At 47.4% G+C, this 15,915-nt stretch overlaps 1 protein-coding gene across 14 annotated transcripts in view; it reads left to right on the forward strand.

The window, feature by feature from the left end:
• HNF1B (HNF1 homeobox B) overlaps window positions 1–15,915 on the forward strand; it is an 82,427-nt gene that overhangs the window by 35,203 nt on the left and 31,309 nt on the right. For 6 of the 14 annotated variants that reach the window (XR_008549635.1, XR_008549636.1, XM_037491673.2 and 3 more), the window contains exons 6-8: window positions 1,207–1,339; window positions 5,256–5,450; window positions 8,058–8,173. Coding sequence is in view for 12 of the 14 variants with exons in the window: in XM_037491673.2 (XP_037347570.1) it covers window positions 1,207–1,339; window positions 5,256–5,450; window positions 8,058–8,173 (444 nt within the window). In the remaining 2 variants the exon portion in view is untranslated. Of the gene's footprint in view, window positions 1–1,203; window positions 1,340–5,255; window positions 5,451–8,057; window positions 8,174–15,516; window positions 15,913–15,915 lie in introns of those variants that run through there. The other 8 variants (XM_037491667.2, XM_037491670.1, XM_037491672.1 and 5 more) reach the window with 5 other exon arrangements.

Consider the following 15,915-nt stretch of genomic DNA (forward strand, 5'->3'; position numbering starts at 1 on the left):
TAGTCGGTGAACATGAAAAAAAATGAGTGTGTGAAAACTGATCACTCCCTTATATCTGGGGAAACATTGAATGCTTTTCTGATAACATTGAAATCAAGGCAAGCCCATCTATTACAGCTGTTATTGTTTAATGCTAACCAGAAGGTACTGACCAATACAAAATGGTATGTAGACATATATTAGTAGCAGCAAGGAAAGGGTCCTATTAACATAACCTGCCATTATGCACTTGGGAAAATGGAGAAAATCAACAAGGAAGACACACTATTAGGAATAAATAAAAGGGTTCAATTCTCAATAACAGGATTCAAAGTAACCATAAACTAAATACATAAAACTTGGTAGCTTTCTCTTATTCATCTATTATTAAAATATGGTCAAATAAAATGGGTGTGGGTACCTAGAGTCCAAGACTTTGTTTAGCAACTTCATCATTATAGCATCAGCTCCTTGGAAAAAAAAAAATTTAATGATAGTGGAGATTTGGAAAAAGTAGAAGAGTCCAATCATAGCTGATCTCTCCCAACTTCTGAACAGTTCGGGGGAAGTCCTCCATAAAAAAGAACTTGAGTTTTAGAGTCAGACAAAAGTGGGCTTGAATACCAAAGGTACCATTTACTATTTCAGTCAATGTACATGCCTATTGTGAGTCTCCATTTTCTCATCAGTGAAATGGCAATGGCAAAAGTATCCACCTCCAGGGAATATAGCAAAGCTTGTGAGTTAATATGTGAGCAGTGCTGAGTGGAGCCTGGAGTCGGTAAGCATGTCCCTGCACTCCGGCCTGGTCCCTAATCCGCTCTCATTAGGGAAACCCAGAGTACTTCTTCGGTTGCTATTTTGAGCAGGCATCTGTCTTTAGCACTGCACCAATAATGTAGGAGACTTAGAGCAGAGTAAAAGATACATCCAGTTAATATATATGTGGGCAGAAGAATCTCTGAGTTAGGTTAGTAAACCAATGACAGTTAACCATGAGGGCAGGTGTCACTGGCTATGTTACTTACTGTTTTATCCTCAACACCTAAACCAGTGCTGTTCCATACAATAGGTGCTTAATAATTGCTGTTCAGTGAATGAATGAATGATGAATGAATGAATAAGTGAATTGGTCATGTCAAGGAATTGCTAAGTCATTTCATTTTGGACATTGCATTTTACGGTTTCAATGCCACTCATGCTGTGCCTGTGTTTTCTCTCCAGCAGATCTCAGTCTCAGGAGGAGGTCTGCCCCCTGTCAGCACCTTGACGAATATCCACAGCCTTTCCCACCACAATCCCCAGCAATCGCAAAACCTCATCATGACCCCCCTCTCTGGTGTCATGGCCATTGCACAAAGTAAGCCCTGCTCTTGGTCAGAAAACTAGGGGTGGGAGTAGGGAGGGGGGAGGCTAGGAGAAGGGAGGGAGAGAGAATAGGAAGAGAGTCAACCTGATGAAAAAGGAGTCAAGACCCCCTTCCCACTCATCCACGATGTACACGTTTGCTTCAACCTGTTTAGTACCCACATATGCATACACTTAGAGTGGGAAGAACGCCAGAAAACTGAGTTGAGAGTGTTCTGACCTTATGGAGTATCAGCAGTGCCTTCACAAAATTTGGATTGTTTCATGTGAAACAAGAGACAGTTATGGGGAGGATTTGATCTAGGTCACAGAATGCCAGCCATATAACCTCTTTATAAGGTTCAGTTTCCTCATCTGTACAATGGGTTGCCAAGGAAATCAGATGACAACCTATTGGCATGCTTGTAAATCTGTAAAGCGTGAGTATATGTACTACCATAGCTCATACTTTTGTCTGCTATCCATTCCTGTCACTCAATATCTGCATGAGAATGTTTCTCTGTGTTGATGAAGATGGAACTTCCTTTTAAATGGGGAATTTTGTGGGGTGATACAGGACCTCCTGGGCCAGTGGTGACAACCCACTGAGCAGGAGCTCCAGGGAAATTGTCAGCAGCTCTGAGACCTGACAGTTTTAGGAGAAATAGGTAGTTAAGCCCATGCATACTGGCAGGAAGATAGAGCCATTCCTTCAAGGACCAGAAGGCCCATATTCCACAGCCAGCCTGTACCCTAACACAGATAGGCCACTTGGGGCCACAGGAAGGCTGAGGCAGGCTATGTCTGTGGATGCCTCTCTTAGAATTTCAATGTTGGTGAGTATCCAGTGTGTTTTCAGCTTTATCACAACTCAGGCGAAGGCATCGTTTCTAAGAAAGATCATCGTGACCCTGGGAAGCATTCATGAGAGGCAGTGGTAGAGATCCTAGGTGGGCAGGCTGCTCACCTGTGGGGCAGGGTATTGCCCTGCTGCCCTGTGTCCCTCCTTGGGTCCAATGTCCAAGCCAACTGTCTCTTTTTGTTCTGTTCCTGCCTTTTTATTTCCTTCCTCCTCTCTCCCTAAATCAGATCCAGCCCAGGGTAGAAACACAGACTACATCTGAAGAGAATGATTATGAGCTCTTTGAAGGCAGAACAAGGTCTTGTACCCTTGGGAGGTACATGTTTATTGAATGAGTGTGTGGCTCTCTATCCTTAACTGTGGGGAAGTTAGTATACTCCGTATTTATTTCCACAGAGGGCAAAGGAATGGCAAAGGCAGAAGACTCATAAAAGAAGAACTTATTCTCAATTTACTGTATTTTTCATTGGGCCCTTTCCAGGAATATGCTAACCATGCCACTACCACGTACTGGATGGAGAATGAGAAAGAGCACTGAAAACAAACTTGTTTGCCTTCTAGAAAATTTGATGTAAAGGGCCATGGGTGAAATAGCCTACTTCTTTATTTTACAACCAAAACGATATATAAACTCACTCACCTCCATTCTACTCACTTCTAAATTGATGCACACAGTTGTCAATTCTCTTAGGCACTCTTTTCCCTGGGGATATTACATATTTTTTAATTTTGCTCTTTCTAACCTCCTCCACCCATCCGTCTGTGCCTTCTCACAATAATTTTAACCTCCTCTGACTGCAATACCAGAGTGTATCTTGCCCTTAGGGGTGTCTGTGTGTGTGTGTCTGTGCGCACACACATGTACGCACACACGTACACACATACACATATACTTGGAATGGGAAGAACACCAGAAAACTGAGTTGAGTGTGTTCTGACCTTATGGAATATCAGCAGTGCCTGCAGGATCCTTATTTAAATAGACAGCTCATGTCCTGTTGAGAACACGATCCCCCTCAGGTCTGCAGAGGCCCATGGTGAATGTGATAATGAATGACCTGGCAGCTGATTGGACCGCTGACTGTACTAGACAACATGCTGCTTAAGTAGGAGCCTGGGTCCAGGAACCAGGGGCCAGGAGTCACACTCCATTGGGAGCTAGAATGACATCAGTAGCTCTCAATCCTAGAATTGAGGCACAGGATCACAGGCTATGTTGAAAATAAGATTCCTGGGCCTCACCTCTGAAGGTTCTGACTCATTAAGTCTTGGGTGGGACCTAGGAATGTATATTTCTTAAAGAGCTCCCCCGGATAATTCTAAAGCGCAGGCAGGTTTCAGAACTATGCCCTCTAATGTCATCCACTCTAGACAGGAAAATTTGCTTTTCTAGATAGAGCAGTTTCCCAAGAAGAGCAGTTGCAAGAGGCTTCTGGGAAAACAGCAAATGCATGGGTCATCTCAGGGGACTAAGACCCTAAGAAGGCGATAGGAGGAGGCAGGATATCTGGTATGCGGTAAGATGGGAAATTGGAGATAGTGCTATTCTGAGGGTTATCAGGGGACCCCACCTTCAAGCCCCCTTAAGAGAACCAGGAGTGACTTATCCCCCCTCTATATTTCTAGGGATGGGTCTTGCCTTTTAGCTTTGCAATAATAGTATCAACTAAAGCTCTGGGTAGGTAATTGTGGAGATATTTGTGCTGTCTCCCTGGAGGACTTCCCATGAATTTCCTTACAAAACTCCTTTCCGGCCTCCCTGGTGGTGCCAGGGCTTAAAGACACAGCACTATCAAACTATCACCAGCCACTGCAAGAATTCCATCCCCAATCAGGGAGCTGACCCACATGGCGCAGCAGACCTCTCCTATCTCATCTGCTGCTCCCCTCAGCAGTGTATTTCAGTCAGTCTGCCTGTTCTGTTCCCCACTCTGTCTCTGGTGAATCCTCTCATCCCCCACACCTCTGACCTGTACCCCAGTTCTTGTATGCATAAGTATATAAAAAACAAACCTTTAAAAAAAAAACACAACTCCTCTCTATTTCTCTGCATTTGCCTAAATGAGCCCTTTTTCTGAATTCCCTTCATCCTATTCTTCCCCTCACTTGTTTACAAGCTAGGTCAGAGGAGCATGGGTGGCTCCAGGGAAGGCTTGGATGTCTTCCGTGATGCTCTTGTCCCCACTCCCACTCTGTTCAGCTGTCTTCCCCAAAGTCCTGCCCAGGGAGCAGCTGAAAGGCAAGCAGCAGCCACCCAAACTTGGCAGCTCTGACCCCCAGTTCCAAAGGGCCCTCAGGAAATAGACATGATACAGAATCACAGAGAACCTCATGGCAAGACCTACTATAACTGCCAGCATTTTTCTGAGTGCTTCCTCCTTCCTCCTTCTACTACCTGGTCCTTCTGATGCAGCAAGTTCTGTGCTCACAGAGAAGATAAGTCTTCTTCGTAAGCTGGCTGAGTTGCAGTCTTTCTGGTCCCCTCTACCACAATCAGGAGAATGGGCACCTCGGCGCTCTCAGGGTCTTTGCACAGGCTGCCTAACGAAGGCCTTCAGACTTCATGCTCCCAGGACTGTGCAGGTGGTTTTGTTGTGTATCAATTGTGGGTTCCTGTATGCTCCTGCCCTCTTCTGGACAGATGGATCTGAGCACTGATGCATACCTTGGAGTGGACACTTAACCTGAGGGCACAGAGCAAGCCTGCCTGAGTCAGGCAGGTAGAGCCAGCTTTGTAGGACCCTTGCAAGCTCAAGGGAGCTAAGTCTGGGAGACTCTGGAATGACTTGGGGAGACTCAGGCCTCAGTGAGATCCATTTTAAAACAGGTCTCCATCCATAATTCACTGTGGAATTTGGGCAAATCACTCTCTTCAAACCTCAGTTTCTTTGTCTAACAAATGGGTCTATAAAATCATTCCCCTCCTTCCCCGCTCCCACCCATGCAATCTCTTCTTTAACAGGTTCAGCCCACTTTCTAGCATACAGCATTCTGGATGAGTGTCCCCATCCATCTACCTCTCCTCATCCCTGAAGCCATCTCTCATCTTTTCTTCTTGCTCCCGCAGGCCTCAACACCTCCCAAGCGCAGAGCGTCCCTGTCATCAACAGCGTGACTGGCAGCCTGGCAGCCCTTCAGCCTGTCCAGTTCTCCCAGCAGCTGCACAGCCCTCACCAGCAGCCCCTCATGCAGCAGAGCCCAGGCAGCCACATGGCCCAGCCGCCCTTCATGGCCACTGTGACTCAGCTGCAGAACTCCCATAGTAAGGACACAGCATGTGGGGGAGGGAGACCTGAGCATGCGCCATCAGCAGCCAGCCAATTCCCTCTCTGGGTCTGAACTTTCTTGCAAGTTTATTGGTGTGGTCCCTCTCCCCCTCCTATTATCAACCCAGTCAGTGTCTCAAGCAAGACTCTTGCCCTTTCTAGTCCTCTTCTCTACCCCCCAGATTCCTGGGGGGGGGGAAGGGGGAAGGTTTGAAGAGGACACTTGAGCCTACTGTAAAGGTGAGGTGGAGCTAGAGAGCCAGGGGTAGCTTATATGGAACACATGCCACCAGTTCCCCGTCTGCCCCCCACCCCCCAAGAAGTCACTAGTCAACCATAGCACCTTTCCCCCTTCAGCCTCAAAATTCCAAGCAGCTATTACCAAGTGATCAGAGTTGGCATATCATTTACATCCTTTTGCATTTGCAAATAGACAAATCTTCCAGTGTCCCCAAGGCCCTCCAATTTACATACCCCAGAGATATCTAATGAAAAAAACAAGAACCCTGGAAAACACTACCTGCACACCATCATGGACAAGGAATATTGGCATTTCTGCCCTCACACAGAGGCTAGTTCCTATATCCAATTTCTACACCTACCCATGTCTACCTTCAGCCACTTATTTCCCAATAACCCCCTTCCCCTCCATCTCCGTGCCCCTCCTAATCCTGAGCCCCAGGCCTCCAGTTCTCTGGCCATGTTAGGATAGAGGCCCTGGCTATGTGTGTTTGGGGAGTAACCATAAAAAGGATGACCTTCTTGCTTCAGGCATGGTCCCAGAGGAATGCCAGAGAAGTCTCTGGAATAGTGCTCGTCTCGAAGTTTGACAGACCTAGATTTAACTCTTGGCTCTGAGTCTTAACAGCTATTGGTAAATTACTTCGCTACTCTGAGTCTCCATTTCTTCATCTATAAAATGGAAATATGTGTGTAGAGTGCTATTGGAGATGAAATCAAAATAGTGAAGAGCTATTAACATAAGCGTAGAGTTACAGAGGGCCTCCCCAGTGGCGCAGCGGTTGAGCGCTGGGTTGCAAAGCTGCCCACAGCCTCTGCAGCACCGGTTCGATCCCCGGCTGCTCCCCGGCCACTGGAGGAGGGTCCCACATGGCGCGCAGACCTCTCCTGCCGCCCGCTGCTCAGCAGTGTACTTCTGTCCTTCTGCCTGCTCTGCTCCCCGTTCTGGCTCTGGTGAATTCTCTTACCCCCCCCCCCCGTGCTTCTGACTGTACCCAGTGCTTGTGTAAATAATAAATAAATAAATCTTAAAAAAAAAAAGCGTAGAGTTACAGAGACGCAAGTGATTCTTTAGTAAGGGAGTGCTTATTAGGAGGAGGCAGGAGCTGGGAAGAAGATTTTAGCTTCTCCCCAGTTGCCACAGGCAGAGAGAAGGGTCTGAAAGGAGAACAGCCAAGTTCAGCCTTCTCTACTCAGGCTCATTCTCCCTGCAGGCCTGTGGAGCTGGTTTCTAAGCACCATCTCACATTCCAATCACATTTTCATGGCATCTGAAAAATTTGACACAGCCTATAGCAGTCTGTGACCACATATGCCCCAATCCCCTTCTTCCCAGAACCTGACAATATGCTCCCCACTTGCCCCTCCCCCAACCTGGGCAGGTTTCCTCATTGGCCAGCCTGGTGGAACAGTGGTCAGCAGTGGTCAGCAAGTCATCACCAGTGACCTGTGGACTGGCTGGACACAAAGGGATTGCCCAAGGGACCCCAACCCAGGAAATAACCAGCCTTGCAGCATGGGAAGGGCAAGCGGAAGCGACAGGCAGTCACCTTCACCCCCACTCCCGACCAGGGGACCAGGCTGGTCCCTCCGTCGTGGTCAAACAGCAACACTCTTTCATTAATAGGTCATGTGACCTAAAATGTACTTGAATCTTATGAGTAACTGGCCCAAGCAAAAGGTTCTAGACTCAGTGGACAAGTACTAGAAAAAAACTAAAAAAAATTGCTCCTGGAGGGTTTATGTGAATCTGGTCTCCCTTTGTCTATCATCCTTCATATTTCTGTGATGTCATAAGTATGATGTCTTTTTAGCACAAACCAGAACAGTCCAGAATTAGATAATTAACTACACCCACGTCTGATTGCAACTTCTAATCAATCGACAATGGCCGCATGGGAGCTGGCGCTTGAGTCATGGCAGGCGTGGTGAGCAGGTGCTGGCCAGCTCCCTCATGCTTGCCAGCTGCTTAGAACTTTTTTGTGACTTAAGATCTCAGATGCACCATATATGCACTTGTTGATGCCCAGACTTTATTAGAAGTGGTGGAACAGAGTGTAGTGTCCGCCACCACAGCGCCGTACTCGTCTGTTTATTCTTTGGTACAAGTGCTTCAAATATGACCTCTAACCCCAACAGATGCTATTCCCATTTGACAAGTGAGGAGACAAGATTGAGTAACTTAAGGAGTCAGGATTTAGCATGGCCATTCCCTTACCAAATCACACTGCCTTCCCTAATACTACCACCATCCCTTTTATTAGCTCAGGGAAGCAGGTGCAGTGGGGTGGGGCGGGCAGTCTGTAGCTATGCTTCTGCCTATGTGACCTAACCTTGATTTTGTCTTCACTCTCTCTCCCCAGTGTACACACACAAGCAGGAACCCCCCCAGTATTCCCACACCTCCCGGTTCCCATCTGCCATGGTGGTCACGGACAGCAGCATCAGCACATTGACCAACATGCCTTCCAGTAAACAGGTAACGCCAGCAAGAAGGGGTGGGGGGAGCAGCCTTGGCTGATGCTAGGCAGGATGTGGTGCTTGAATCATGGCACAGTCTGATCCATCTGAGGCTTCCTGTCCCTAGCTGAAGGAATCCCTGAGGTCACAGGGAAATGAGCCATAGGTTAAAGAGTCTTGTTGCTCCCCCAGCTCTCCCGACAAGCATATTAAGTAAGGACTGAAGTTTGCTAAGTTGCTGAAATACACAGAGCCTCTAGGTATTGAGATTGAGTGTTCCCCAATGAATTTATGCGTGATCCAAGGAAGGCCCAGGAAGTCAGACCTGCCGTGGAGTTTCATGCTTTCTTAGAGGCATTCCTGAGACTTTTCTGTAAGTTAATCACTGGAGAAAGTTAGTTGTAAGTCAGGGTCCTGAGATTGATTCCCCCAGTCCGGGACTGTACAGGACCCAGAGTGCTGTTAGCACCAGATACTGGCTCAATTGTATCAACCCATGGGGACTTCCCACTAGGCAGTGTGGTCTTTGCAGGGACCTGCATTCAGTTGGTATTTTATGGAGAAATTTAGAATCAACTTCCCAGTGCACTGAAAGTGGGGAATCCAGAGGCTGAGTCACTATCTCAGTTGATGACTAATTCCCACTTCCAGCAGCGAGGCTCTCCGCTGCAACTTGGACAGCTGGACGGCAAAGGGACACCCAGAGTTAGAAAACAGGACAAGGTGTCTGAATACAAATGGCAATTCCAGAGTAACACAATAGAACCTTTTAGTAGCTAGGGTCTGTGCAGTGTGGGAACTATTTGACCTTTATTGATTACTAGATAAGTAGGTGACAACCTTGAACTTCAAGTTGGAGGCTCTCAGTCGGGCTGGGTCTGGTAGGTCTGTTTTTCATCTGAACCCTGCAAATCACACCTCATGCACTGCCTTGTGCTCCTGAGCAGGTTCGTTCAGAGGCTAGGGGTTCTTCTCCTTCCCTTTGCCTGCACCTCCTCCTGACCCTGCAGTGTTGTAGAGCAGGTAGATTCTAGTCCTGGTTTTTTTCCATTTGCTAGGTGACTTGATCTCCCTAAGCCTTCTTTTCTTCACCTTTAAGATGAATGTCATACTTGTTCTGAGGATTCGATGCGGTGTCATGTAGACTAAGTGCCTGGCACACTGTGGGCACTGACACACACATTACCTAGGCAGCCAGACTCTGCAGATGGGGGTGGAGGGAGAGGTGTGTGGGACCGGCTTAGCCACTCTTCTCTCACCCAATGGAAGATGAAAGGACACCCCCATCGCCCTGCCCTTCGACTCCCATGTGATTTCCCACTCTTTGTAGTGAGCAGGGAAAACATTTCTCTGTGCTCACAAATCTCAATCAGGGGGGCAGCCAGGCGCAGCAGCCCTCCTTGGGAATACCTTCCCCTTTGAAAGGTTTATCAATCCATCTGCCGCTTGGTCAGCCCTAGACAGGACTGTGATTAATTATTCCTGTCTTTCCCAAGTTGACTTTGATGCTTGCTTGTTGAAACAAGTCCTCTGAATTCAGGAAATGGTCTCTTAATCAAAATACTTCAAGATGCTCTGTGAGACACTGCACTGGCCCCAGATGGCATCTCCCCTCCACTGGACAGAGTGGCCAGCCGACCTTGAGCTGTATGAATCGCCCTCTAGAGCTACCTCAAAGTTGTCTCCATGCCCCCAAACACTTCAGGGTTTGATAATTTTTGAGATGATGAGGATGACAATTATACTTAGGAAGGATAAACTATTCATGGAACTTTACAGTTTATATGTCTCATGATTTTCATGTTATTGAAACCTCCTCGGAAGTTCAAAGAAATTAGCTGAGGCTCAGAGTGACTTGTCCCAGGACACAGTGATAATAAACTCCAGAGCTGGACTCCAAATTCTGGTCATTGATTCAAATCCTGGACTCCTTCCCCTTAAACCTTCCAGCCCTCATCGTTAAGATGTCCATTACAGTCACTGTTCTTGTGTCTTTAAGAGTCAGGAACAAGGGTCAAAATGAAACCACATACTATAAGCCAATCGGGAAACTTTCTTCCCACAAACTGAAGGAGAAGAGGGAATGAGAAAGGCAGACTGAATTAAAATGAGGGTAAAGTGCTGCCTCCTCACCGCAGAGCAACCCACAGTGAAGAAAACATGTACAAACTCTGTTCTCCCAGGCCAAAGGAGCAGAACCGTGTTCTGAAAGACACCTGGTGGCAATTCTGCTTTTTCTTTGTGTTCAAGTTTTATCTTCTGAAAGGCATTTCGAGACCATGGCTAGGAATCAGGGGGCATGGATGTGAAGAAAAGGGGCTTCCTTAGACATACTGGGGGAGCGGCTAGAATGAACAACTACTTCAACACCCCGGAGCAGGCTGCTTAGACCGCCCTGCGCTGATGTGCGTGTTGGAGAGAGTCTTTAGTGCACACGGCACTGACTGCTTATCAAAGGGACACGTACTGGGTGGTGCTAGAAGCCAGTGGGCTAGTGGGGTGCTAGGAAAAGCCCCAGACCTGCAGGAATCCAGGCCCATCACCTCTGGGCCATTAATTCACCTCCGTGTGGCTCAGTTTCTTCATCTATAAACAGGAAAAGCTCCACCCCTACTTTCCAGAATATTCAAAGGGCCTATGGAGTGTGGTTCATAGTCCATGGCTGCCCCTCCCTGCTCCTCCTCCTTTCTGTGATCCTTTAGGAGATCCTTTTCATCAGCCCCTTCAACACTGAACCATTGCTTAGTCTACATGTGGTCAAAGGAGATGTGACAAAATTTCTTAAGATTAGGTCTCTCAAGGGTACCCCACTTCTTGGACCTGGGCTTCAGATTCCTCTTTCCTTTCTGCTGATATGTAGATATCCTCTTACCAACCGCCAGGAAAAAAGAAAATAGTTCAGGAATCTCTCAAAGCACCCAAGCTCTTTGTGCTTAGGTGAATACCTGGGCTGTAGTAGATGTTCAGGTAATACAAATGAAGGGGGAAGGAAGGGAAAGTAGGGAAAGAGGGAAGGAAAGAGGGAATGAATTCAGAACTGGCATTTTTGAGTGCCTCCTATTTGCCAAGCTCTGGGTGCTTTTCCATCTTACCTTTCCTTGATAACCCCCTTCACCCAGATATGCCTGATTTACATAGCAAAAAAATTGAAGTTCAGAGATGAGGAGGGATCTGGTCAAGTTCAAACAGATGATAAAGCTTGACTTCCAGACCAAATCCATAAGCAACACTCACTTTCTAATATCCATTGTTAAGCACTCATAATAATGACTCAAAGTCATGCAGCTGGAAGGTTAGAGCCAGGATTTGAACTTGTATCCATCTGGTCCCAGTATTTTCCCTTGTCAAGACAGGCTCCAGGGCTTTGGGGATCATGTTGTAGAAACCTCAGGCTGGGAATTTCTCCCCCCAGGAATCCCTCTGCAGCTATTGCCATCTGTCCTTTCTGGAGCTTCTGCCTCCCCTCATTCTCAACCTTTGTGTGCTGGAGGGCGGAGTGGGTCTGTGCTGCGCTCCTGCAAAACAATGCCCCGCCCGTCTGGAGACCAGACTGCAACAAGCATTGACCTCAGTTAGAACAAGTGTGGGCAGGCTGTGAGCCGACTCCTGTTTCCACAACTTCTCTGCCCACTGCTCCACTTCCCAGTTTATGGAGAGGTCAGGAGAGGGCCCCCAGAGCAGTCCCTGGGCAGGGGTGCTGACAAGGAAGAAGTTAGCCTCCACATAGATCTGCTGCAGCTGTTTTCCACACATACCCCCACCTTCTCGCCTGGTGATGAGGCAGTATAGTTTGATGACTAAGAGCATCCACTTGGGAATTAGGTAGATCAGGGTACAAATTCTACCACTTTCTACCTCTGTGACCTCATGGGAGAGTTTTAGTTTCTTTAAGCTTCAGTTTCTATACCTGCTTTCATGGGACCATTGGACAGACTTTGTGCTATAAGATTTGTGAAACACTTAGCTCAGTGCTTGGCCCAAAGAAAACACCTAGGCCATGGCAGCCAGGTCAAACTTCCCACACTTCCCCTGTTGGCAGCCCTGAGTGTGTTTAGAGCTTGGGGTGGAAGGTTTTAAATGGCAAAGGGAATAGAAGACAGAGTAAGTGATTTTACATGGTGATAAAGAACATAAGCTCTTCTGTCGTAAGACCCTGGGCAAGTTACTTATAATCTCCCTAGGCCTCAGACCCTTGTAAAAATTGGAATTACAGTCATTGCTTTTAATGCATAGAGCTATAATCTAACCTAATAATAAAGTGAGTTATCTATGCTCACTGTCTTGCTTCTTCACCCCTAACTTTCTCCTGAGACCACTCCAGCCTGGCTCTGGCCCTCACCCTCCACTAAGACCTTCCTTGTCCAGCTCACTACCACCTCTCCAGTGCCAAGTCCAGTGATCACTTCTCATTCTCTGTCTCTGCACAGTCAATTACTCTCTCCTTTTTTTACTTGGGTTTTAGGACATGACCCATTCTGGGGCTCTTCTATGGAACTGGCCACTCCTCATTTCCTTGGCTAAAAACTCATCTTTCTGATTCACTTGTTGGGGGCCCCGGGCTCATTCTTTGACCGTTTGCATGCGCATTCCTGGATGATAATCTCCAATCCCTTGACTGTGGCTCAAGTGTACACACTAGCAGAACCTACCATTCTGTCTCCAGTGCAGTGCTCCCGAGTGCATATTCACATATCCTGTGCATCGCTGGCATGTCCAGATATAAGCCTCATATATCTGATAGGCCTCTCAAATGGAACAGGCCTAAAATAGGCACTCTTCATTTTGCCCCCATTTCTTCCTACCCAAATTGCTTCCTCCTTGGATTTTTCCATTTCCAAAGATGATATCAATTCAGATGAGATACCGGAGAGTATCAACCCTTAACTCCTCTCTATGCCCCTCATCCAGTCCACCAATAAAACTCTGCTAGAGATCCCTTAAAGTACAACCTAAATCTGACCACTGCTCACTGACCCATCAATCCAGCCTCTTTCCCCCTCGACCCCCATCTCTTACTGCTCTCCTCGCTCCCCACTCGCTTCCCCATGTTGGTTAGTAAGGTCTGTTCACACAACACTGCCAAAACTCTCCAACAGTTTCCCATGGCAACCAAAGTGCAGTGGAGACTCCCAGGCCCCAGTGCCATCGGATCTCTGTTGGCCATGCCATTCCTCCTCACTCAACTGCAGTCAAACCAGACCTGAAGTAATCCTGTCGCAGACTTCTACACTCATGCTTTCTGCTGCCTGGACACCCTTTAATGCACATCTTTACGAGATGCTCCCCATTCATCAGCTCACATGTCCCCAGGTGTAGCGGATCACCTCTTGGGCCTATTCCCCAAAATGATTTCCTCTTCCCTTGATTCACCCTCACTTCTTACTGTGCTTATTTTTCTAGAGTATTTGTCTCCACCTAAAATTTTATTAAACATATGTATATTTCTTTTGTACTTGTTAAATTTCAAAACCCTCACTAGAATGTAAAGTCTGTATAGTTTATAGGGTAGGCAGGGTCTTGTTGACAGCTGCAATCCCAGTGCCTAAAAAAGTACTGAGCATGTAGAAGGTATCCAAAACCATGTTAAAGAACTGAATAGTCACCTCCCTGAAAAGGTGCGTGTAAGAATTCATTGCAGTGATTTGTGTAAAGCCCTTACTTAGCATGGTGCCCAGCACACAGTAGGCCCTTGATAAATGTTAACTGTTACCATTATGTAAAAAATCCTCTTAGAATGAGGATATCCTTAACAATTGCCCCAGCTACCACACCTTTCAGACAGAGGGCTTCTGGGCTCTCCCAGACTCTACCGGCATGGCCCCCATGCGCCTTGGGTGTGCTGGCCTCAGTTCTAAGGAACCACAGTGCAATCCTTATCAGATGTTTGTGTTTAGACTCTGAAGGGGGCAAATAACTCTAGTTCCTTTGACAACATTTAGGGCTCTGCCACCATTTTATTATGTGAGCAAACATTTGATAGCTGGGAAGCCCATCCCTAATGACAGGTCATAGAATCTTGCTGGCGTCTCCTTATCTGCCCTTCTTGTTTGCTCTTCTATTGAAACCTGCAAGGTCACAAGCCATTTTCTCTCTCCTTCACCTGAAATCTGAAAATTGGAAAAAGGCTGATAGTGGGAAGTAAAGAGACTTGAGAGTGGGGGTGGGTGGAGGGAGGAAGAAGAGGCAAAAGGGTATCAGAGGACCCTGACCAGGCCCTCAAGAATGTGAAGGGGCTGGAAGCCTGACTCCTCACATGAGTGCACAGCTCAGTCGCCCTCTGCAGAGCACTCAAGAGCAGCATGGGTGAGGCCCCCATGCCTCACGGGGTTAATAAGAACAGTCCCACCAAGCACCATAGCGAGTGTTTCATGAGTATCACTCATCAGATGCCTCAACAACCTTTGTTTGACAGGTGAAGAAACTGAGGCACATGGAGAGTCATTTGACCAATAGCACAAAACTCGTAAAAGGCCCTTAGTTCAGAGCATTCTAGAGAGAACACTTGCTGGCGGACACCCAGGACTGTGTTGAGTCTCTAGCTCCACACTCTCCTAGCTCTGAAACCTTTGGCAGTTCACTTGCTGGCAGATACCCAGGATGCTTTCTACATGCTGTACTTTTTTAGGCACTGGGATTGCAGCTGTCAACCAGACTTTGCCTACCCTATAAACTATAAAGACTTTACATTCTCGTGAGGGTTTTGAACATTTAACATTGGTCTAATCTGTAAAATGGGCAAAATGGCAGCCTTCTGTAGGGTTATGGCTGGGAGCACTGGTTCACGAGTATGCAGCCAGGGGATAATGGAGCACTAGCAGGAGTGCACGTATGCTCATGCGATTGAGAGAAAGTCAGGAGAATCAGCCACTAAACCAAAAGGTAGAACCTTCTTAGATACCAACAGAAGTGAAAAGGGAAGATGGACACGGAGGAAAGCAAAAAGGGGTGCAGGGACTTCCTGGAAGGAAAAAGGAGAGTAATGATATTCTACGATAGTAGAAATGAACCAGGCCCAGGGCTCTAGAGTGGGGATTGCCCCAGGGTGGGTGGGGTCCTCCTTGCACAAGTTTCTCCATTCTGGGGTTTCCTTCCCTTGTCCCACCCAGAAGTCTGGCATCAGAGACCTTCAGTTCTTGGATCCTCTCTCTGGTCCTCCGAGTCTCTTGTCCTGCTTTGCTATTTCCCTCACTCCTTCCCTGATGGGTATTTGGAGGAAGTGGTGGTCCTCTTGTTCCCGATGGCCTGTTACCCAAAGTAGATCAGCAGCGCTGGCACAACCTGGAGGCTGATTGTAAATACTGACTCTTAGCTCCACCACAAGCCCACTGAGTCAGATCTAACAGGATCCTCTGGCACCTGCAGGTCTATTAAAGTTTGTGAAGCGGTGACCCCTGCTCTTAGAGGTCTCAGGAAGATACCCCCACTACCACGAGAGGCAAGAACTTCTCAGACAGCTGAGCTCATGATAAATACCACTCTCACAGAAAGAGGAGCCCAACTTCAGGATAAGAGTTGTCACTATCTCAAGGACTACAGCCACTGCCTTTTCTCTTCTGAAGGGGTGCAACAGCCAGTTCCCAGCTTTTGCTAAAGGGCATGCTTCAGGACAGATGCTGCAGGACAGAGAGGCATTAGGCCCCTGACCCTCCACCCAGAGCTCTTTACAGGCCGCGTTGGGTGTCAGCACCCCTGAAGAAGCCAAACTAATGGCCCATGTCCCTGACAAATGCACACAGCTGAGCTCTCTCTCCTCTCTCTCTG

This window comes from Talpa occidentalis, unplaced genomic scaffold (assembly GCF_014898055.3).
Source record: "Talpa occidentalis isolate TD23 unplaced genomic scaffold, MPIMG_talOcc4v2.1 talOcc4.7, whole genome shotgun sequence".
NCBI classification, from domain to species: domain Eukaryota; kingdom Metazoa; phylum Chordata; class Mammalia; order Eulipotyphla; family Talpidae; genus Talpa; species Talpa occidentalis.